The following is a 24547-nucleotide window of genomic DNA, read 5'->3' as shown; positions in this document are numbered from 1 at the left end:
GACAGCTCCCCAGGGCGCGCAACATGGCAGCCAGCTGCCCAACATGGCGCTGCACAAACCCATCATTACTGGGCACCCATGAATGCATTTCCTCATATCACCCCACAGCCCTATGAAGCAGGTGCCATCACTCCTCCTTTGTCCATCCCACATCTATTCCCACCCCTGGCCGTGCCACCAATGGCGTCCCATCACGCACGATCTGTTGGTCTGTTTCCCACACAAGAACATGAGCTCCATGAGGGGAAGGACTTTGTCCTGTTCAGCACTGGATCCCCAGCACCTGGAACAGAGCCGGACACATCACAGGCACTCGATAAATGTCTGCGGCATCAATGAATAAATGAGATAACGGTTAAGATTTGGTGTAGCTGAGGGTCCAGAGTGAAGGTGGTGGCTGTCTCCTTGGTTGTCCTCATTGTGCTCAAACCAAGCACCTGGCACAGACCCAACCTCCTCCCCCCTTCCCACCCCACCCCACTCCAACCCCAGGGAAAGACTTCAACTGAAGCAGTAACTATTAAACTCAGAGCCACGGGATCCCCACGCGACCTGATCAGATAACCTGGCCATGTAACACCCTCAAGACTGCAGAGCCAACAAGTGGTGGAGCCTGATGCAATCCAAAGGGACTGGCTCAGAAACCACATGCCACTCCATTCCACGTCCCCATCCTCAGATACCGACTACATGGGAGTCAGATGGAGAAGACACACCTGCTCTGTCCCCTGCCCCCTGGACAGGGGAACAATGAAAATATGGTGAGAACAGTGGTTTTAGAGGCTGAAATAAAGCAGTAAGACATGAAAAAAAAAATGAGGAGTACAAGATGAAGGCAGTAAGTCACAGGTGGGAAGACAATGAAAATTTTGAAAACTGTGGGGAGGCTGCAGCTATGAGGAGTGTGACAGAACAGAGGACAGAGAAGTTAGGCAGTAGCAAGTGGAGGAGGGGGTGGACACCAGAGTTACCCAGGCGCCTCGATGCAGCACTCTACAGTGGAAGCTGCCAATGCCTGCCCCCCTGCCATTCCTGTTCTTACGTCTCTGTGAGATTTGGTGTGGTTTTCAGCCTCCAAGATGAACCCAAATGTCCCCCCTCCTGGTTTTCAGGCCCCCGTATATCCCCACCCACAACAAACAGGGCTGACCCCCTTAACCGCTAGGATGTTAAGGAAATGGCGGAGGGGGGCTGATCCCCAAAGGGGACTGACTGGAGGTCCTCTCGCTTCAACCAACCCAGGAGGATCCTAGAAAAGCACACCAGACCTGTGGGTGTGTCCAAGCCCTGCTGGCACGCTGCGGAGAAGGTAGGCTACATACCTGAGCGGCCAGGTCCTCTCAACAGACAGAAACAGCAGGGCAGGAGTCAGCCAGAAAAAAAGCCAAAGTCCTGCATCTGGATTCAAAAAGTTGATTGCACAACGTGGGTGAAACTTGAAGGCATTATTCTGAGTAAAATAAACCAGGCACAAAAGGACAAATATAGTGTGGTTCCACTTATATGAAATGACTGGAATAGGCAAATTCATGGAGACAGACCATAGGTTAGAGGTTACAGGGGATGCGGTGGGAAACCTGCTTGGTGGGTGCAGAGTCTCTGTTTGGAGGGATGAAAAAGTTTCGGTCACAGATGATGGTGATGGCAACACAACGCGGCAAATGTAATTAATGCCACTGAATGGGGCATTTAAAGGTGATTAAAATGGAAAATTTTATGCTATATCTATCTTACCACAACAATTTTTTAAATGAGGAAAAAACAAGTCAGTTGCACTAGAAAGGCTAGTGAAAAATGAGAATGACCTGCAGGGGTGGGTCAACGCCCAGCTCCTGAGTGCCCCCCCCACCTGCGTCACGGCTGAGGCACCCACGTGGCCACGAGAAACGCAAACCCGGCCTCGGCCTGGACGGAGAAATAGACAGTGCCCAGTCTGAGAGACGCTGTCTCAGACCCACTGCCCCATCACAATAAAAGGACAAATAACTTTCTGAGGAACTGCAGATGAGACCTGACCAACAAACACAGCCTGCAACCCTGCACTGGCTCCTGGGCCAAGAGAGAGGAAACAGGTGTGTGGGTTTGGGTTTGAGTTTTGGCTACAAGGGACACTAATTAGAGGGAAGACGGACAAATTTTGAATGAAGTCATTCGATTGCATAATAGTACTATATCAGTGCTAACTTCCTGACTTCATTCATTGTTCTGTGGTCATGTAAGAAAATCCCTTGTTTTTTGGAAATATTCCCTGGAGCATTTAGTGATAAAAGGTCATATCTACAGTGTACTCTCAAATGGTTCTGGAAAATAAATCTATTATACATACATGTATGATATGTGCTTGTATACATATGCATTACAAATTTATGCATTGCATGTGTTCTTATGTGTACACTGTGGGCTGTATGTACACACACACAACATAATAAAGCAAATGTCATAAAACGTTAATGTTTGAGGAATCTGGGTGAAAGTACATGGGATTTCTTTGCAGTATTTTTGCAACTTTTTCTGTAAGTCTGAAATTATTTCAAAATAAAAAGTCTTAAAATTTTTTAAATAGCAAGAAAGTCCCTAAGTGGCAGCAGGGGCTAGTGCTACATTTAGCTGGTGGTATTAGCAAACCGCCGAGCGAGGCGGGCAAGTGGGGGGCTGGGAAAGCAGGCCCACCTCCTAGCTGTGGTAAATTTGTCCACAGTTTGCATCCCTACTGCTGCCTTCCCACTGGCCTCAGTCTGTCCACCTGTAAAACAGGGACTTGGAGAGCTCCCACCGTCCTGAAAATCGGCCCCAGGATACAGGTTAGCCTGGTTTGAAAGCGCTCACCTCGATGCATTTATGGATCAACTCCATTTAGTTTCATGAGCACCGTCCACCCATACACACCCCTCCACACACTGCCATTCTCCGAGCTGCACCAGGACTCGGTGGCAAACTCCAGGGGCCCTCGCTGCTCGGCCAGCTGCAGGGAGGCGCTGGGTCTCCGCGTGGGTGCTCTGGTGGCTTGAGCTTAGGCCAGACGGGGGACAGAGAGGCTGGAGAAGGTTCCCGAGAGGGAGGAACCCACAAGCACAGACCTCACCGACAGATAGACAGGTTCAGAGCTGGCTTAGCCTCTCGCCAATGATACTTACCTTGCAGGATTGGAATGAACCTATGTAGCACCTAGAACAGAGCCTAGAATGTTCCAGATGCTCAGTAAAAGACGTCATCATTGTGGCGGCAATTCTTAAGAGCACCTGAGGGAAAGAGGCAGTCTGGTAAAGGTTAGTGTGCCCGCACCTTGACCATATGTCTTACTTCTGCATCTATGTTGTGATGGGATTGATTTGCTTCCCTGTCTGCCGGGGGTGCCATCTGTGCTCACTGGGAAGGAATTCCAGGATTGATTAGCAATGTCTGTCCTGGGCATGAGAGGAGGATGGTGGCAGGGTGTTGTGTATTTGCTAATCCTGGAAGATGGGATGTTCAGCGGTACCCCCTGTGCCGGTTTGAATGTACTATGTCCCCCAAAACACAATGTTCTTTGAGGCAATCTTGTGGAGACAGGTGTATTAGTGTGGATTAGGTTGGAATCCTTTGACTGAGTGTTTCCATGGAGATATGAATCAATCAATTGTGAGTGAAACGTTTGATTGGATCATTTCCATGGAGATATGGACCCTGCCCATTTGAGGGTGGCTCTTAATCAAATCACTGGAGTCCTATTTCAGAAGCTCAGACAGAAGGAGCTGCTGCTGCAGCCTAGAGAGGAACGTCCTGGGAGAAAGCCATTTTGAAACCAGAACTTTGGAGCAGATGCCAGCCATGTGCCTTCCCAGCTAACAGAGGTTTTCCAGATGCCATTGGCCATCCTCCAGTGAAGGTACCTGATTACTGATGTGTTACCTTGGACACTTTATGGCCTTAAGACTGTAACTGTGTAACCAAATAAACCCCCTTTATAAAAGCCAATCTATTTCCAGTGTTTTGCATAACGGCAGCATTAGCAAACCAGAACACGCCCTCACACAAGAGGGGCTTCATCCCAAGCCCCAGCCTCTAAATCATTTCCCCTCACGCTTTCCCATACACACCAATAGCCAAGGGAATTTTGCAAAAATGAAGATGTGATCCGATAGGTCTGGGGTGGAGCCAAGATTCTGTATTTCTAATGAGCGCAAAGCTACCGACCCAAGGAGCACGCCATGAGTACCGGACTTAGAGAGGGCTGCCACCACAAACACAAACAATCCAGTAAAGAACCGCCAGGCACTTCGTCACTGCACAGCCAGACCTAAGCACCCACTTCCCAGTAACACCCGGCAGGCCCCAGGGAAAGGCTTCTCCAGGCGTCTCGTTCTACGTCCTCAAATAGAAGACAGGTGCACCCTAATGCTGCGGAAATTTATGGGCTCTGCCATCACTGACTGGAGACAAGGCAAGTTCACCCAGCCAACCCTTCCTTGGGGTGGCAGGGATCCCACAGAGAGCTGTACACAAAATATCATTTCCCGGGGGTGCCGAACATCAATTTCTTGCTTCTCTTCCCATTCCGGTTCAAGGTTTCAGAGACACTCGTGAGGTGACCTGGCGCTCCCAGCAGGTGCAGCTGGGGAGCACTGTGCCACGGTCACCCCTTCACATCACTCCTGGGCTCCTGTGTGGGTTGGTCCGGGTAACTCACACACACGTGACTCCCATTCTTTAACTGGCAACTTGGGGGACACTGAGCCCTACACGGTAAGTGGGTTTATTTTTATAAAATAAGATTTAATGGAATTTTCCCAAAAAACTCAAAATATTTCAGCTTTATTTATATGCTCTTGACTTTACATTTTATATTTATTAACTTTAATTTGTAGTTTGCCTCTTACATTAGAGAATTTCGCATACTTTAGAACAAAAACAATAGAAAATTTTCAACTTTTTACACTGACTTTAGTTTATATTTGTGATTTTTTTAAGTTACATTTTACATTTTTAAAAAATTTATTGCGGTCACATACATAACATAAAATTTGGCCGTTTAACCAATTTTAAGTCTATGGTTCAGTGGCATTAATCACATTTTCACAATGTTGTGCTGCCATCATCACCGTCCATGCCCAAAACTTTTTCATCCCCCCAAACAGAAACTCTGCCCCCATTAAGCAATAATTCCTCCTTCCCCCAGCCCCTGAGAACCTCTGATTATGTTCCATCTCTGCATTTGCCTACGCTAGGTATTTCATGTAAGTAGAATCATCTGACATTTGCCCTTTTTGAGTCTGACACCTTTCACTCAGGACAATGTTTTCAAATTTAATCCATGTTGTATGTAGCTACATTTTACATTTCAATCCTTTAGGCCAGTGCTTTCCCAGAGAACTTTCTGCCACATGTAGCTACTAAGCACTCGAGATGTAGCTCATGCCACTGAGCTTTAAGTTTTATTTAATTTTAACAAATTTGCATTTAAATTTAAAGTCACACATGGCTAGTGTATCAGACAGCACAGCTTTACTTATTACTGTTAATAAAACCAAAAATTAAGTGAAAAAATTTGAATATGCATAAAATAATTAGTGATTTTGCTACCATAAATATAACAATTAATAAGTTATGTCTTTTGTTTATTATTCATTGAGGCATTTCTGGTCCATTAACAGACACATGTAAAAATAACTAAACTCACTCATCTTTGACACTGGCCAGTCTTCCAGCACACAAGGCCACGGCTTTGCAAAGAGTGCTTACTTTTCAACAGTGTATTTGTCAAGGAGAAGAGAACCTATTTTGTTGAAAAGTTTGTTAGCCTGATTTTTAACATCAAATACTCAGACATACAGTGGTGGGCTTCTGCTTGTACTCTTGTCCTGGGCCCCTCCAATCTTTGGGGTGTCCCAGGCAAGCGTCAGAGAGTGAAGAAAGGAGGCTTGGATCTTCCTGCCAGTCTCGGCTGGTGTTGGCACCAGGGAGGATTCAGGGTTCACGCTGAGCGAGTGATCACGGGAGCTGCGGAGGTGCGGACTCTGCACGATTACTATTATCCCCATGACTGCCATCGGTGTTATTGATGCAGGAGGCAGAACAGCTAAGGGGAGTCAGCCAGACACAGCTGTGAACCCCACCACCTGCTCCGAGCCATAGGGCAAACTGAACAGGGGTCAAACAAGAGCTACCTACTCCCAGCCTGCTGGACGGATTCGATGGGATGGTGGATGCAAAGCGCCTGGCACACTCCGCAAGCCAGAAGCACGGCGACCTCCATGTCACTCCCACCCCCACCCCACCCCCTTCTCCAGGCTCCCAGAAACGCGCTGGAGTCGGAGACGGCCGTCAGGAGGAAGGGGCCTCTCAGGCAGCCCCGTGGATCCTGAAATGTGCTTTTTGCAAACTGCCTCAAATCCTCTCTGGAAATGATGGACTGTATGTGGTAACAGTAACTATGGCATAAATTACTTCCAGTTTTGAGCACCAACTGTATACCAGGGGCTGTACTTTATATACATGATTGTATTCTTCTTAGGAATAAAAGATGCGTATGAGACACAACCCTTCAGTATTTCAGAGTCTTATCTGGAGCATGGCCGATTCTAAATGGCTTTGAAGGGGTAGCAGATTACAGAATGGGGGGCAAAATCTACAGGAGGCCCACTGACAAGTGAGAACAAGGCTCAGAGGGGAGAAGTCGCTTGGCCAAGGATGCCCAGCAAAGAGGCAGGGCAGAGTTAAAGTGCGAGCTCCGAGCTCCTTCCACTTCCAAGGCTGCTTCTGTGGAATGCGCTGGGACCCCGACTTTTAACCCTGTGACCTCAGGAGCAGTGCCAAGTCCCATGACAAGAATCCACTGTGGGGGTCATTGTCACAGGGGCCACTTGGCCTGCTCATTGTGAACTGGGCAGGAAGGGAACCTTATGTAGAACCTATAAACCACAGGACTTAGCTAATGCCCAGAACTGACAGTGGTCCAGGATTTCCTTGCAGGAAATTCTACTGAACACAGATGCCTTGTTGCAGAGATGTTCCCTGCAGCATCATTTACAATAGTGGAATAGTACAACTTCAATGCCAAAACTTGGGAAACAATATGACAAAGCAGTACACAACCATGAGATGAATTATAGGCAAACATTAAACTAAGGTTGCAAATAATTATTAAAGATAAGGAAACAAAATATAAATAAAATAAATAAAAAGATAAGGAAACAAGATCACAGGATATTAGATTATTTAAAATTAGGATGTGATGGTGCATTATTTAAAAATAATGCATAGAGAAAAGGCTGGAAGGAAACACCCAAACACTGCAATCCAGTGATTGTCCTGGGATGGTGAGATCAAGAATGACTGTCACTTTCATTTTTATACCTACTTCCCATTATTTAAAAAATCTTCTCCAGTGAGCACAGGCTGCATTTATAACTATAAAGTTAATTGTAAATGGCCCCCTTTACAGTTACTTTGCATTATGCAAAAGACGAGGCCAATGTCTTCAGAGGTTAATGCACTGTCCAAAGTCATGCAGCCAGTATTCATTCAATATGTTTTGACAGTTACCTACCCAGGCCCTTTTCTAGGCACAAAAGACACAGCAGTGAACAGACAGCTGGACTACATTTCCCAGCCTCCCTCGCGGTTAGCGTGCCCACCTAAGTCCCGCCCACCGAGGACTACATTTCCCAGCCTCCCTTGCAGTTAGCGAGCCCACCTGCGTTAAGACCCGCCCACTGAGGACTACATTTCCCAGCCTCCCTGGCAATTAGCGTGCCCACCTGAGTTAAGTCCAGCCCATGGAGGTGTGCTACTTTCTAGGCACACAGAATCCAGTTTGGGTTTCTTCCCAAATCAAGAAGTAGAACATCGCCTGGGCCCCAGAAGCACCCTCTGTAGCTCCCCACCCAATCTTAACCCCTCCTCCCTCCCTCAGAGGTAACCACTGACCCGATTTTCTAATCATCACTCTCGTTTTACATACCCAAGCATGCATTCCTAAACAATACAGTTGTTTCGCCTGTTTTTGAGAGTTAGATGAATGGATACCTACTTTCTCCTGTACTTTGCTTATTGTTCAACGTGTCTGTGAGATTCACCCATATGATGCTGGGAGTGGGAGTTGATTTCCATTCCACTGCATGAATATGCACCATTGTTCACCCATTCTACAAAGGAGGGGCATTTGGGTTGTGTCCAGGTTTTGCTGACCACCAAGAAGGCCGCTGGGAGCACTCCCGCCTGTGTCTTCTGGAGCACAGCACAGGCTCCTCCGGGGTAAATGCCCGCAGAGAACGGCTGTCCTAGGAAGGGCCCACGTCCAACTTTACTTGTTAGTTTCCAACTTTTCTGAAGCAGCTAGAATAGTACTGTTAGCCATCTTATGCGCTGAATACAAAACAGAGTCTTGGCTCTTATTCTGCATTTCCTGGATTACTAATGAGTGAGCAGCTTTCCCCATGCTCATTGCTCATTCGTGTGCTCTCGCCCATGAAATGTGCGTTCTTCCTCTCTTTGACATTTTCTATTGGGTTATTTGTCTTTTTCTTGGGGGTTTGTAGTTCTTCACATATTCTGGATATTAATTATTTGTTGGTTAAATGCATTGCAAATATCTCCTTCAAGTTTGCAGCTTGTCTTTTTTCTTCATGGCATTTTTGGATTAATAGAAACTCTTAATTTTTAATGCAAGGTAGCTTATCAGTCTTCTCTTTCATGGTTTGTACTTTTCTTGTGCCTTCAGAAATCTTTGCCCATCCTGAAGTCCAAAAGATATTACCTTATATTTTCTAAAAGAGTTTTCAAGCTTTTTTAATTTCACTTTTAAAACTTTAATTACCCAGAAATGCTCTTCCTGTATGGCATGAGGTAGGACTCCAGCTTTGTCATTTCCATCTGAATACCCAATTGTCTCAGCACCATTCAGTGAACAGAGCATCCTTGCCTCAGCTGGTCAGCCAGGCCACCTTCCCAGGCATGGGTCTCTTTCCGGCTGCTCTACTCCATTCCACTGGTCAATTTGCCTAGCCCTGCACTAATACCACACTGTCCTAATTAATCCAGCTTTATGATAAGTATGTGTCTTCATGTAGATAAACCATTCTGGGTGACCAGTTGGCTACTTACATCAAGGACTTTGGGTTAGAGCCTGAAGATCAGCTAGTCCAATCATCCACTGTGTGCTAGAGAAACAGAGGCTCAGAGAGGTGCAGGATCTTTTGCAATGTCACACAGCATTTAACTCAGAAGACCCTCTCTCACCATGGGGGTTATTCTTGCGCTGTTTCAACATGGTAGCCACTAGCCACACACAGCTATTGCCCTTGAATGGCTTGGCCAGTCCGAACAGAGATGTGTTAAAGTGTTAAAGGTCAAGTAAAATATAGTCTTAAAATTAATTTCATCCGTTTCTTTTTACTTTTTTAATGTGGGTATCAGAATATTTAACATTACACCTGTGGGACAGAACTGGGTTACATCATTATATTCATTCATTCAAGAAGCCTTTATCAAGGATCTAATCTGTGGAGTGCACTACAGAAAGGGCCGTGGGGTGAGGCAGGGAACAGAAATGGTTTTCACTGATGAGTGCCATTTCCTTACCGGACCCATCACCCCTGGAAGCTGCATCAGCCCAAGCACGAAAGAAGGAACTCAGGGTCCATGCCCCGCCCCAGCTAGAAAACCCTCTTCCAATTACAGACCAAGCAGTATCTGTGTCCAAATCTAGAGCTATTTAGTCCAACCAGTCCTGCCTTTACAGCTGAGGCCCAGAGAGGCTGAGACACCTACCCAAGCCCACACAGCAGGTCCTGCATCCACAGCCTGGAGCCCTGGGAGCCTCCACTGCGCCAGCTGGTGTCTCACAAAACACAGGACCTTTAAGAGCCAGCCTGTGAAAGGCCAGGTGTGCGCAATGGAGAGGACACTAGCAGAACCTGGTTAGCCGGCCCCTCCCGGGCTCTGGCCAGGGGAAAACTGCAGGAACTCAAGCTTCCCCACCACCACCCCATATATCACCTTTCCAAGTGAACTTCCCAACTTTATCAAGGATGCACTTGCAGCACCCCGGGGGCGGGGAATGGGGAGTGAGCCTGGAGGGGGAGAGGGCTCAGTCCCCGGCCCCCAGCCTTGCCCTCCCGGGATGCCATCCTCAGGCCCGTGCCTCTGTGCTCAAGCTGTGCCCAAACAGCTCAGCCTCACCCTAACCGGCAGGGACCTCACGGGTGCCAAGGACTCTCAAATACAACCTGGAGGGAGTTCACGCTGATGTGACTACGGAAAATGATGCCACCCCATTTCCAATTCACCCCTGGAGGCAGGAGACTCGGGATGGGGAAAGCGAGAGGTGACCAGGGCAGGGGACGACCCGGCGATGGGGACTCTCGGCCGCTCCAGTTTACAGCCCTGAAGCCTGAGGTCCAGGGAGGCAAAGCCACCTGCCCAGTGCACCCCGGGAGCCCGCGCGGGTCCCCAGCCCAGGGCGCACAAGCCCGGCGCCAGGAGCGCTCAGCACACAAAGGCGAGGAGGTTCCGCGGAGGGGTTTTCCCTGGTGGGGTTTTTCCCTGGTGGGTTTTTTCCCTGGTGGGGGTCCCCGGCTCGCGCGGCCGCGCCAATCCCGGGGGCTGCAGGGACCGGCCCCTCCGGCCACCCCCGCGTGCGCCCGGCGCTACCTGGCGTATTTAGTCTTCTGGAAATCCAGGAGCCGGGGCGCCAACATCGCGGCGGTTCCATCAGAATTCCGCTCCGGGCTCAGGGAACCGGGGACGTGGAGAGATGGTGGCGGGCGGCGCGGGGCGCCAGGAGCAGCAGGTGGCCGCTGGCCGGGGGCGCGGCTCCCAACACCCGGGTCCCCGTCGGCGCGCGAGCCGGAGCCGGAGCGCAGCGGACGCCAAATCCCAGGCAGATGGTGGCGGGGGCGGGCGGGGGGCGGGGAGGGGAGGAGGGGAGCGCGGGCGGGCAGGGGAAGGGGAGAGGGGAGGGGAGGGGAGGGGGCTCGGGCCGCGGCCAATCGCCCTGGCCCCAGGCCCGCCCCAGCCCCCGCCCGCCCGCGCCGAGGGTGGGGGGTGAACGGGGATGGGAGGGTCTTCCGAATCCAGCCTCTTCTCTCTCTCCCCGTGTCCCTCCGGGAGTTTTCGGGGCGAGACGGCCGCCCCCAGAACGCCGGGCCGAGGCGCAGCTGGGTGCAGGAGAGAAAGAGCGCTGAGCCCGGGGTCCGCGGGGCACCCCCTAGCGTGGGCCCCAGGGGGGACTCGAGCGTACAGCCCCCCAGCCCCGGGCCTCCCGCCTTCCATCCCTGCTGGGCGAGGTGCGCGGGCCCCAAAGGCACCCTCCCTGCCCCCAGCGGGTGTGACTCTGGGGACCCTCATTACCGCACGGCAGGGACATTTGGTTTGGATACTGGATCCCGGAGTACCCAGGATCTGTCCCCAGGGAGCCTCTAGAGAATCCACCTTCTCTCTTTGGGGGCCCGGGCCCAGGGCACCGGCTAGGGGAAAGCTGGAGGGTTAGACCGCAGTTGACACTGCCCCCACCCCCACGAACGGGGCTGCTGGAGTCAAGACAGCTTTCAAAGTGGAAGAAATGTCAGCACCACCTGGGGGTCCCAATGACAGGTCCCCAAATTGAAGGGAAGCCCCTCCATTTCATCCTCCTTCCTTCCCCTCCCTTCTGTCCCCAAGCCCCAGCGCCCGCTACAATGCTTTAGCTGAGATCCCAGCCCCACTCCCCCCCCACTAGAACAAGGTGAAGGGAAAAGCCACGAGGCCTCCATCTAACACCTGTCTGTGTTCCACCTGCATGGCACGCAGTGCACACACCTGTTGCTGGCAAGGACCCGAATGGATCCAGGTGGACATGTTTGGAGGCATCTGCTGGACCTCAGGGCAGGGAGGGTGCTGGAGGTGGACCGTAGGAGGGAAAATCCAGCAGACTCTGGGGATGGCTGGAGGTGGGGGTGCAGAGGCGCCCAGCTGGGCGGGTGGTGGGGCCACTGGGAAGGGAGGGAGGCTCTGGAAGAAGGGGAGCTGGGCTGTGGCCGGGGGACCTTGAGGTCTGGGGATAACGCTGGTCAAGGCCAGGGGAGAGGGGAGGGCTGGGAGCCCACTGGGGGCGTCTGCCTCGTGGGCAGGGACCACACTCTGGAAGGTTCCTGTTGAACCCCTCTGTGCACTCCGGGTGCTTCAAACTGCAGCTCCATCCGCGAGCTGTGCTTTCCAACTCAGCAGCCACAAGCCGCGGGAGACTGTTCGATCTGCATTAATACGATTAAATACAATTTTAATTCAGTTCTTCAGTCGCCGGAGCCACATAGCAAGTGCTGGAGAACCACATGAGGCCAGGGGCTACCGTATGGAACAGTTTCCAACAAGGGGAGACTGCACTAGTGGGTGGTGGCGCCCGTGGGGTGGGTGGGGAACAGCACTGGGAGAGAAAACAAGAGACACCGTGGAGCACATCCGTGGGTCATAAGGAACAGTGATGATCGTGAGACTTTTCAGTTGTTTGTGTACATGTGTGCAGACTGGTTGAGATGGAAAACGTATTTCTTATGGGAATCATTAAAAACGTGTAAGCACAGCTCTGATCCCCCCCCATTTGGCAGGGGACCTTGCCACGGCCCCACAGACGACAAGGCAGGACTGCCCTGGAGGCCAATTCTCCCGGCTCGGCACACCTGAACCCGACGTGAACCTCCCCTTCGGATGGTTTCTCAAGAGCTCCGGGAAGCAGATGAGGCCAAGCCTGCATTTCACACCCCTGACTTGAGATTCTACCTGACCTTGACCTCCAAGGCCATTGCTCCTGAGCCCCCAGACCCACTGGGACACACCTGTCCCCAAGTGCCAGCCACACCTCCTCCCGGGTCCTCAGCCTCAACTCCCAGAAGGGTCCCAGCTGCTTAGCAAAGGTGAAGGCCCCGGAGGAGACCCCAAAATGAAACGCCAGCCTGAAAATGGATTTTCTCTTTCTCCAAGAGCAAACAAAGTCGAATAAAAAATAAGTTACTATTTTTACCCCAGGATCCCGTTGTTATGGCAACCAAGGGCCTGACTCCTGCTCTGGCATCTGCGTTAGTCTGGGAGAGAGGGCAGGGGTGCCTGCTGGGGGGGCGGTGGCGCTGGTAGACGTGCCTCAGTGCTCCCGGGCCATGGGGTCTGGGTGGGCTGGACGCCCCCTCTGCTTGCTGCTGACCCACCTCACTGGGACCCCCGGGAGCTGAAGTCTTCCTTTGGTGCAGGCCTACCTGCCGCCGGCTCTGTGCTCTCAGACTTGGCCTGATCTGGTCAACAAAGCCTTTCCTTTGCCATTCCCGGGAGGGGACGATGGAAACGGTGGCCCCTGCCCCAGTGACAGCTCAGCAGCCCCCCGTCCAGCAGCAGGTTGGGAGAGCTCCGGAGGCCGCCTTCTCTGGTTCGTGTCCTGGCTTCCCACCATCCAGCTTTGGCCCCTAGGCCCCTTGAGCCTCAGTTTCCCCAGTTGTAATGTAGAGGTGGCAATACCCACCTTGAAAGACTACTGAGGAGCAAACAAGGCCCCAGAAAGGCATTATTACTGAAAGTTTCATCCTCTCCAAAACTGCACAGTAGGTATCCCCATTCCTATTTTACAGATGGGAAAACTGAGGCTCAGGCCGTTTAAGTCCCCGGCAAAAACTAAACAGCCCAATTGGAATTCAAACCCAGTCGGTCTCACCCTGAAGCTGCCTACACTATTGAACAAACACTGACTAAGCCCTTACGATGTTCCTGCCTCTGCAGAGAAGCTGCCCTGGAAGCAGGTGAGTTGGAGAAAGCCCTCCCGCTGCACGGCCTCCCTCCCCTCCCCTCCTTCCCCCCCTGCGGGGCCAGCCTCTGCCATCTGTCCCTGGGTCCCCACGGCCCCCTCTGACCTGATTCCCTCCTCCTCCTTCTTGGGGATTTTAATCCCCAAACAATCAGTGGGTATTAAATGGACACCCACTACGAGCTTAGCCGTGTCAGGGAGCTAGAAGGAACGTAGAAGAAGGCAGAGGTGCTGCTCACTGAGAGCTTTTGGATTCGAGTATGAAAGAATAGTCATGAAACTATGTCAGGCCACTCATTCATGCATGCAATAAATTTAAGTAAATGTCACATATCTGATAAAGAGGTGGTAACCAGAATATATAAAGAACTCTCAAAACTCAATAATATTCATAGTGGCAATATTGACAGCAACCAAAAACTGGAAATAATCCAAATATGTATCAACTGGTGGAATGTTATTGAGCAACGAAGGGGAAAACACTGACACAGGCTACAACCTCGATGAACCTGCCGCACTAAGTGAAACATTACATTAAGCAAAAGAAGCCAGATATACATCCTATAGGATTCCATTTACATGAAATGTCCAGAAAAGACGAGTTTATGGGAACAGAAGGCAGATCAGTGGTCAACGGGGGCTGTGGTGGGAACCAGGAGTTGACAGCCAGTGGGCTCAAGAGACATTTCTAGAGTAACGGAAATGTTCTAAAACTAGATTGTGGTGATAGCTGTACAACTCTATAATTTTATTTTAAAAGTTTAAAACCCTCAATAATAAGAAAGCAACAACCCAACTGGAAAAAGAGCAAAAGATTTGAACAGACCTTTCATGAAAGAAGGTGCACAGATAACAAATAAACACATGAAAACCTGCGTGAACCTTATTAGTCATCAGAGAAATGCAAATGAAAACCGCATTGTGATTCTACTGCTGCTATGACAAATGATTCCAGAGCTGCTGTGACAAATGCCACAGGCCTGTTGGCTTCAACGACAGGAATTTATTGGCTCACAAGTCCAAAATCAACGTGTCGGCAAGACCACGCTTTCTCTGGAGTCTGTAGCACCTTGGGGGTGGCCGTCCATCTGTCCCTCCATCTCTCTCCTGCTCTGTCCACGTTTCCTCCACATAGAAGGATCCAGTCGTGATGGGTTAAGGCCACCCTGGCTCAGTTTGGCCCCACCTTCACTAGAACATCTTCAAAGATCCTATTTCCAAATGGGGCCACGGCCACAGGACAGAGGGTTAGGAGGTGACCATGCCTTTGTGGGGACACGGATCCATCCCAGCATATGCACCCCTCGTAGAGTGACTCAAACCCAAATGGACAGAAACCGGCAACACTAAGTGCAGACAAGGACCTGGAGCAACCGTAATTCCCATGCGCCGCGGTGGGAATGCCCATCGGGAAAACAGTGTGGCGGTTTCTTGTTAAGTTAGCATACACTCGCCCTGCGACTCAGCGATCCCATCCTATGTGTTTACCAAGAGCAATGAAGACATCTGTCCACCCAAAACCCTGTATGCACAATCTTATGGCAGCTTTATTCACAGTCGCCCAAAACTGGAAACAACCCAAATATCTGTCAACTGGAAAATAGATCAACATGCTGTGGTGCAGCCGTACAACGAATACTGCTTAGTAATAAAAAGGAATGAAGTGCTGATATTTGCAACACCGTGAGTGACTCCTAAATGCATCACTAAGTGAAAGAAACCAGTTCGGAGGCTACACATTGTCTGACTCCATTGACATGCCATTCAGGAAAAGGCAAACAACAGAGACAGGAAACAAGGCAGTGGGGCTGGGGGCTGGGGGAAGGGTTGGATAGAGGTTGACTGTAAAGCAGCGTGACAGAATTTGGGAGTATGATGGGAACTTTCTATATCTTGATTGTGATGGTGGATACACAGCTGTATAAATTTGTCCAAACACCTAACAAAGGGTGAATTTTGCTGTGTATGAATTATACTTCAACAAACCTGAAAAGAGCCAAAATGATATCTTGCAATACAGAAAGAACCACAACTTTATATCTAGTGTGTATTTGTACATGTAGGAGAGGAAGACGGCATTTACTGCTGCAATGGATGATTGTCAGCCTTTACTAGCATGCATTTTTTTTATTTACTTTTTTATTGTGGTAACATGGATAGATTAGACAGATAGATAACATAAGATTTACCATTTCAGCCATTTTAAGTGTACAATTCAGTGACATCAATTACATTCACGATATTGTGCAACCATCTCTATCATCCATGATCAAAACCTTCTCATTGCCCCAAACAGAAACCCTGTCCCATTAAGCTGTAACTCCCCATTCCCCTACCCCTGTCCCCTGGTAACCCCTAATCTACTTTCCGTCTTACAGATTTGCTTATTCTAGATATTTCATATAAGTGGAATCATATGACATTTTTTCCTTTTGTGCCTGGCTTATTTCCCTCAGCACGATGTTTTCAAGACTCATCCATGTTGTATCAGAACTTCATTCCTTTTTACAGCCAAATCCTAGTCCATTGTCTGGATAGACCACACTTTGTTTTTCCACCGTCTGTGGGTGGACACTTGGACTATTTCCACTTTTTGGCTACTGTTGATAATGCTTCAGTGGACATGGGACATTGATGTACAAGTATCTGTTTGAGTCCCTGCTTTCAATACTTCAGGGGATATACCTAGGAGTGGAATTGCAGCGTTATGTGATAACTCTATGTTTTAATATTTGGGGGAACCACTAATATGTATTTTTTTTTCTTAGCCACTGAAACTTTATTTTATTTTAATTTTTTTATTGAGATTGTTCGCATACCATACAATTATCCAAAGATCCAAAGCGTACAATCAATTGCCCATGGTGCCATCATACAGCTGTGCATCCATCAACACAGTTAATTTTTGTTTCAATTTTTAGAACATTTTCATTACTCCAGAAAACAAATAAAGACACGTGCAAAAAAAGAAACTCAAATCCTCCCTAATGACCCCCCCCTCCATTACTGATTCATAGTATTGGTATAGTACATTTGTTACTGTTGATGAAAGAATGTTAAAATACTACTAACTATAGTATATAGTTTGCAATAGGTATATTTTTTCCTATATGCCCTTCTATTATTAACTTCCAGTTATAGTGTCATATATTTGTTCTAGTTCATGAGAGAGATTTCTAGTATTTATACAGTTAATCACGGACATTGTCCACCATAAGACTCACTGTTTTACACATTCCCATCTTTTAACCTCCAACTTTCCTTCTGGTAACATACATGACTCTGAGCTTCCCCTTTCTGCCACCTTCACACACCATTCAACATTGTTAGCTATTCTCACAACGTGCTACCATCACCTCTGTCCATTTCCAAATGTTTAAGTTCACCCTAGTTGAACACCAATATGTATTTTTAATCACAGAAATGTTCAGTGCTAGAATTTCCAGGAGCTGACCCCGAAACCTGACATTCAGCCCATCTCTCCTGGGCACCCTCTCATACACGCCCAGCCTCTTGTCCACCCCTGGCCAAACAGCCTGCCCGAGTGACCCACCTGAGATGCTGTGGGACAAGAGCCCAGCCCAGCCCCCAGGTTCCCAGCCCCGGCTCCCGCCACTGGAGAGAGAAACCGAAGCTGACGCTGGGAGAGCCCCCTGGGTTCCAGTGCGCTCGGGCTTGGCGGCCTCTTGTGGCCAGAAGCAGAATCATTACATGTGAGAAAATGATCCGATTCCAGGAGCTGGCTCTGGCTGGGGGAGGGGATGGGGAATGGCCATCCTCACGTTTGGTTGGGGGAGTACAAATTAGCAAAACATTTTCAGTAGGACAGTTCAGAATTTTCAATGCATGTACCTTTGACCCATCGACTCCAGATCTGGGAATCCCAAATGAAGTCATCTGGGCAAAAAAATGTTTCCTCTAGTTCTGAATTAAAAAGATAAGAGAACCATTTTCATACTCGCGTTAAATGAAAGCACAAGAAAGCAATCAGGCAAATCCAGCACGCTGGGATCTCAGCAGGACAAAGGATCCAGTCTCTTCAAAATAATGGATCCTGGTTGACACAAGCCTACTGTAAAGAGACTTTCAGAAACAACTGGGGAAACGGCCCTTGGCTGTGTATTAGATGACATTGAGGAATAATTGTTAATTTGGTGAGGTGAGATAAGGGATATGGTAAAGAAAAAAAAGTTTGTCTGAGATATGTATTGAAGTATATGTGGGTGAAGTGAAATAATGCCTGGGACTTACTTTTAAAAATACTGTATTCCTAAAAAATGTCAGTGAGTGTAGATGAAACAAGAATAGCAAAGTGGTGGTAATTGTTATAACTGGGAGATGGGGGCATGGAAAATCGTTATGCTTTTCTCTCTGCTTTTGGGTATGTGTGAACATGTCCATAATAAAAAAAAAAATGTTTAGAGTGTTAAAAGGATAACAGAGATCACATACCTCACCAATTAGCCCTACAAACATAAATAAGTTCGTGGATGAACTACTTCTGGGGTATGATGCTGGTACAAAGAGTTAAAAATGGAGTGGTATGTGGGAAAAACTGCTTGTTACGTGCTATGGGCTACATTTAACAGGAATACCTTACCAGTACCACACCAATCCTAGTGGGTTTTCACTTTGGTGTGGGGCTGTCTAGCTGTTGTTTTTCTCTTTGGAGCAATGAAAATTGTCTAAAATCGAGAATAATAATGACTGTACAACTAAGTGAGGACAGTGTGAGACACTATTTTGGATAGAATATATGCTATGTGACTATATCTCAAAAAAATCTGCTGATTCAAAATAAATAAATATATACATAGACATAAAGATTCAAGTGCTGGAGAAGCTGTGGAGAGAAAGGTCTCCCTATTCAATGGTGGTAGGGTAGCAGGATGGTGCAGCCCCTCCAGAGGGTTATAGTGGACCCACAGAGGGCTAAATATAGGGTCGCCATGGGATAGGCAACCCGTTACTAGGGACATACTCAGAAGAACTGAAAGCAGGGACACACATAGACATTTGCACAGGTGTTTATTGCAGCATTATTCATGACAGCTAGTGGATGGAGGTGGCTGAAGGGTCCATTGACTGATGAGCGGAAGGGTGAACTGTGATGTATACATACGATGGAATATTGTACAGCTACAGAAATGTATGAAGTCGTGAAGCATGCAACAGGGTGAATGAACTGTGAGGACACTATGTTGAGCAAAACAAGACAGAAACGAAAGGACAAATATTGTATGGTTTCGTTTCAGAAATGCTTATTAGAAATTTGGGCTTAGATTGTAAGCTCTTATAGCAGTCACATTTATTCCCGAGTTTTAAGTGTTATTTCTAAATTTTGAGATTCTGTGTTCTGTGTATATATTCTGGTATTTCCCTGGAATTTTGGTTACCCATGTGACACTTAAGACTCAGTGTCAGAGTTCTGCAGCTCGGAAAGTCAGCATTACTCCAAACAGCAACTGTTAAAGAAGCCAAATAAGAGAACAGACTTCATAGGAATGAAGCTGGCCTGTTTGGTACTAAAATAAATCAGAACACAGGTTAAAGGATGACATTGTCTGTATTTTTAAAATTCACTTTCTGTGTGAAACCAAAAGAAGAGATTTTACTATGTCTAAAATTTTAATTTTCTGTAACACACAATCTAACTTAACCTGTGTAGCCAGTTTATTTAAACAACCTAAATACATGGAGCCTAGAATAGGGAATGAGTTCTTGTAATTCTGTATAGCTTAATGTAATGCCCTGATACATTCCAGAGTATGTTGGGCAGATAATAAAAAGTATTTGTAAAGTCCCGTGAGGGACTAGAGAAAAAATATGGAACTTTTAAACTTCCTCACCTAATACTTTCCTGTTCTGGTTTGCTAGGGCTGCCGTTATGCAAAGTACCAGAAGTGGGTTGGCTTTTATAAAGGGGATTGATTAGGTTACAAATTTACAGTTCCAAGGCCATAAAAGTGTCCAAACTAAGGCATCAACAAGAGGATACCTTCACTGAAGAAAGGCTGATGGCGTCCAGAACACGTCTGTGAGCTGGGAAGGCACATGGCTGGCATCTGCTGGTCCTTAATCTTCTGGGTTGTGTTTCAAAATGGCTTTCTCCAAAATGTGTCTGGGCTTCTGTCTTTGCTCCTGTCTCTCTCTCGGCTCCTGTGCATCCTTGCTTCTTTTTCCCAGGGTGTTTCTCTCCAGGCACCTGCGGGGTCCTCTCTTAACTTCTCCGGGGCAAACTCTGGGCTTCATCTCTTAGCTTAGCATCTCCAAATGTCCTTCTGTCTGCATCTCCCAGTGTCTCCAGGTGTCAGTGTCTGTGTCAGCTCTCAGCTCTATTAAGTAGTCCAGTGAACTAATCAAGACCCACCCTGAATGGGTGGGGTCCACACCGCCACGGAAATAATTCAATCAGAGTTTTCACCCACAGTTGAGTGAAGTCACATCTCCATGGAAACACTCAGTCAAAGGTTTCCACCCAACAAGATTGGGTTATAAGGTCATGGCTCTTCTGGGGTTCATAACACTTCCAAACTGGCACACTTCTTGAAATTCCTGATACTTTCTCAAGCATTAGGGACTCCCAGTTGAATAAGCCAAGGCCTTGATCTTGAGGCTTGCTCTTATGAAACTTATTTCTGAAATGGGGAAGCTAAGTCTACCTATAGTTATGCCTAAGAGTCACTTCAAGAGAACCTCTTTTGTTTGCTCAGATATGGCCTCTCTCTCTCTCTCTAAGCCCAAATCTGCAAATAAGCTCATTTTCCTCCCCATTACATGGAACATGACTTGCAGGGGTGTAAGTCCCCTGGCAACATGGGACATGACTCCCAGGGATGAGCCTGGCCCTGGCATCATGGGAATGAGAAAGCCTTCCTGACCAAAAGCAAGGTAACAAAATAAGGTTTCAGTGGCTGAGAGACTTCAAATAGCATCAAGAGGCTGTTGTGGAGGCTACTCTTGTGCAAGTTTAAGCTAGATATTGCAAATTGCCACAGTATGTCATGCCCCAACCAACAGCAAGCTGGGGGTGGGGGCAGATTCTAGGCTCTGGGAAAGTCTTTAAGATGGGAAGGAAGAGGATGTGGCTGGAGAGTGGGGCTGGGGGAAGGTGGTCCCGGGTGAGGTTGAAGAGGGGAGCAGAATTGCACAGACTAGGACCTTGTAGACCCTACTAAGGAATTCGGATTTCACTTGAGGGGGAGGTGGATAATGATCCCATTTCCTTTCAAGGTCACTCTGAATCATATGTTTCCAATGGATTGAAAGAGGGTGAGAGTGGGAGGGTGGAAACCAGATGTGACCCAAGGTCACAGATGTTGGTGCCCAGGAGGACATTGATGGGGGAGGATACCTAGAAGTGGCGGTTCCTAAATATATTTGGAGGTAGAATCTTAATTATTTACTTTGAGTGTGAGACAGAGGAAGGTTCCACTTGCTGGGATGGTGAAGGCTAGGGGTGGAGTGGGTTCAGGGCAACCGAGAAGCTGATTTGGGATTCTTACGCTAGAGATGCCATGGAAAGCACCAACTGCAGATACCCTGTCAAATGAAGTGTTGGATCTAACACTCTAGGCTCAGGGGAGAAGTCTACACTGAAGGAATACATCTGGAAGTCAAAAATATGAAGGTATTTAAAGCCACAGCAACTTTCAAGTTCACCAGGGAGAGTGTATAGAGAAAGAAGGCAGGACATTGCCAGAAATAGCAAACAAACAAACAAAAAAGTGGAAACAAGCTAGATATCCGTCAACTGGGAAAGGCTATGTTTAAAACGGCAAGACATTCATGCATTGGAATACCGTGCAACTGGGAGAAAAGAACTGTTCAACCTGAACTGACCTGGGAATGTCTCCACAAGACATTATTAAGTGAAAAAGCAAAGCATGTATGAGTAGAATTTCAATAATGATGAAGTAAGGAGCTTGGCAGACCATCTCCCCAGCAAAACAACAATTAAATGTGCAGAACACATTTAAAACAATCATTCCAAGTCTTTAGAAATGGTCCCAAGGGTATATGACAAACAGAGAAGCATCCATCCAAGAAAATCTAAGTCTCCGGTCTCCGTAAGAGCAGGGAGAGTTTGATTTTGAGCCACAACCCCCTACGTTACCCACCCCCAGCCCTGTGTTATGGAAGCTCTACTAGGGCTATTGTCCCCAAGAAGGCAAGGCACCTTCTCCCGCAGCTCCCAGTCTGTGGCAGTGGTTTCACCCCAGGAAGAGCAGGAGGCCAGCATTTCTCATCTGTCCCTCCCACCCCAGCCCCACGTTGCAGAAGTTCTGTTCCAGGCAGGTGGGGCTGTCTGTAGGACCGGGTCTCTCCCACCCCACCCAGCCGTTACTCATAGAGGGGAAGCCATACCCAGGCACTGCCCAAAACACTGGGGCTCAATCACCCCCACCCACTGGGAAAGGGACTTAACAGAACTCAGATCAAACATTGACTGACAATGAGCTGCTCTGACCAGAGGTGACTCCAAGGAAGCCGGGCTAAGATGACAGCACAGTCATCCCTGCAGTGTAGAAGGCTGGGGCATAATCCAGATGTCGAAAGACAGAGAGAATCTTGGAAGGAGCAAGGGAAAAACAACTCATCGCATACAAAGGAACCCTATGATCTGGAATCTTGGTCTGTAAAACTATCTTTCATAAATGAAGGAAAAATGAAGTCATTTCCAGATAAAGAAAAATGGAAAAAAATCATTGCTAGTAGACCTGCCTTACAAGAAGTACTAAAGGACATTCTTCATGTTGAAAGCAAGTGACATCAGACTGACATTTGAAGTCCCGTGAAAAAAACAAAGAGTGCTGGTAAAGATAAATATGTAGGTAGGAACAAAAAAACAGTGTAATTGCATATTTCTTCCCCATCGTCTCTTGACTGATTTAGAATGCAATTGCGTACAGCAATATGTCTATAATTGCTTTGTTGGGCCTAAAATATACAGAATTGTGATTTACTTGATGATAACAGCACAAACGAGGCAGGTGGAACAAAGCTATTGGAATATGGAAATGACACCAAATGGTAACTCAAATCCACAGGAAGAAATGAAGAGATCCAGACAGGGTAAATAAGAAGGTTAATATAAAAAGCCTATAAATATATACTTGCTCTTCCTCTCCTGGTTTCTTTAAAAGACCTAAAATTATATAAAGTAATAATTATAACAATGTATTGTTTGTTTTCTAAAATATATAGACTTCATGTGTACAACAAAAAAAGATGGCAAGGGAATGGAGCTATATAAGAATAGAGCTTTTATAGTTCACTGGAACTAAGTCAATATAAATCAGAAACAGATTCTGATAAGATGTATGTTATAGGCCCTTGATTGACCTCTAAGAAAATAACTATATATATTATATATTTAAATTATTTAATTGATATAAATTTAATTATATTCTTTAAATTATATATGTGTATATAATTTTAAAACCATTAAAGGAATTAAAATGTTACACTAAAAATTCACTTAATACAAAAGAAGACAATAAAGGAGGAAGAGAACAAAAAACACTCAAGACATATAGAAAACAAAAATCGAAATGACAGATCTAATTACAATCATATCAATAATCACATTAAATGTGAACATATTAAACAATCCAATTGCAAGGCAGAGATAGTCAGAATGGATTTAAAAAAAATAAGATCCAACTATATGCTGTCTATAAGAGACACACTTTTAATTCAAAGGTACAACTTGGTTGAAAATAAAAAGTGGAAAGATATACCATATAAACAACAATCATAAAAAGTCTGGAGTGGCTTATATACTAACACTGAAAAAATTGCCTTCAAACAAATAAGCTTACTGGAGACAAAAAGGGACATTTCCTAATAATGAAAGGATCAATCCACCATTAGATATAACAGTGATGAATGCACAACAGAACATGAAAATATATGGAGCAATAACTGACAAAACTGAGGCAGGAATAGACAATCCATCAATAATGATTGAAGACTTTAATACCCTGCTTTCAAATAATGGATATACCAACTAGGCAGAAGATCAACAAGGAAATAGAATATCTGAACAAAAATGTGAACAAAACTAGATCCAATATTCATCAGTAGAACACGCCAACCAACACCAGAGAAAGCATTCTTCTCCAGTGCACACAGAACACTCCCCAGGATGGAGAAAATGCTAGATAATAAAACAAGTCTCAATAAGTTTGAAAGGATTAAAATCACACAAAGCACATTCTCAGACCAAAAGGGAATGAAATAAAAAAAATCCATAACTGAAGGATATTTCAGAAATGAAACAGTACACACCTAAAAAACCAATGGGTCAAAGAAGAAATCACAATGGAAATTAGAAAATATTTTGAAATGAATGGAAACAAAAACACAGCACCCCGAGCCTGTGGGATGCAGCTAAAGCAGTTCTCACGGGGGAAATTATAGCTGTAGGTGCTTATATTAAAAAAGAAGAAAGATTACTAAATCAATAACCAAACTTTCCACCTTAAGAGAGAAGAAAAGAAGAACAAACTAAAGCCAAAGGAAGCAGATGGTAGGAAATAATAAATACTGCAGTGGAAATAAATGAAACAGAGAATAGAAAAGCAACAGAGAAAATCAATAAAACAAAAGTTGTTTATTTGGAAAAACAGCAAAATGGACTAAACTTAAGACAGATGGACTAAAAGGTAAAGAGAGAAGAAATGCTACTAAAATCAGTAATGAAAGGGAAGAAATCATTACTGACCTTACAGAAATAAAAAAGATTACAAAGGAAGACTATGAACAAATCTATGCTAACAAATTAGATAACCTAGATGAAAT

General features: G+C 46.7%; 1 protein-coding gene across 8 annotated transcripts in view; it reads right to left on the bottom strand.

Moving 5' to 3' along the window:
- Nucleotides 1–10842, bottom strand: part of MMD2 (monocyte to macrophage differentiation associated 2) — a 49106-nt gene extending 38264 nt beyond the window's left edge. For all 8 annotated transcript variants that reach the window (XM_037815003.1, XM_037815004.1, XM_037815008.1 and 5 more), the window contains exon 1: nucleotides 10630–10842. Coding sequence is in view for 3 of the 8 variants with exons in the window: in XM_037815008.1 (XP_037670936.1) it covers nucleotides 10630–10676 (47 nt within the window). In the remaining 5 variants the exon portion in view is untranslated. The remainder of the gene's footprint in view (nucleotides 1–10629) is intronic.
- Between the last annotated feature and the right edge of the window lie 13705 nt (nucleotides 10843–24547).

The sequence above is a fragment of the Choloepus didactylus genome, chromosome 21 (genome assembly GCF_015220235.1).
Source record: "Choloepus didactylus isolate mChoDid1 chromosome 21, mChoDid1.pri, whole genome shotgun sequence".
In the NCBI taxonomy this organism is placed as follows: domain Eukaryota; kingdom Metazoa; phylum Chordata; class Mammalia; order Pilosa; family Megalonychidae; genus Choloepus; species Choloepus didactylus.
Note: the sequence above shows the minus strand (reverse complement) of the source record. Positions and strands in the feature narration are given on the sequence as shown.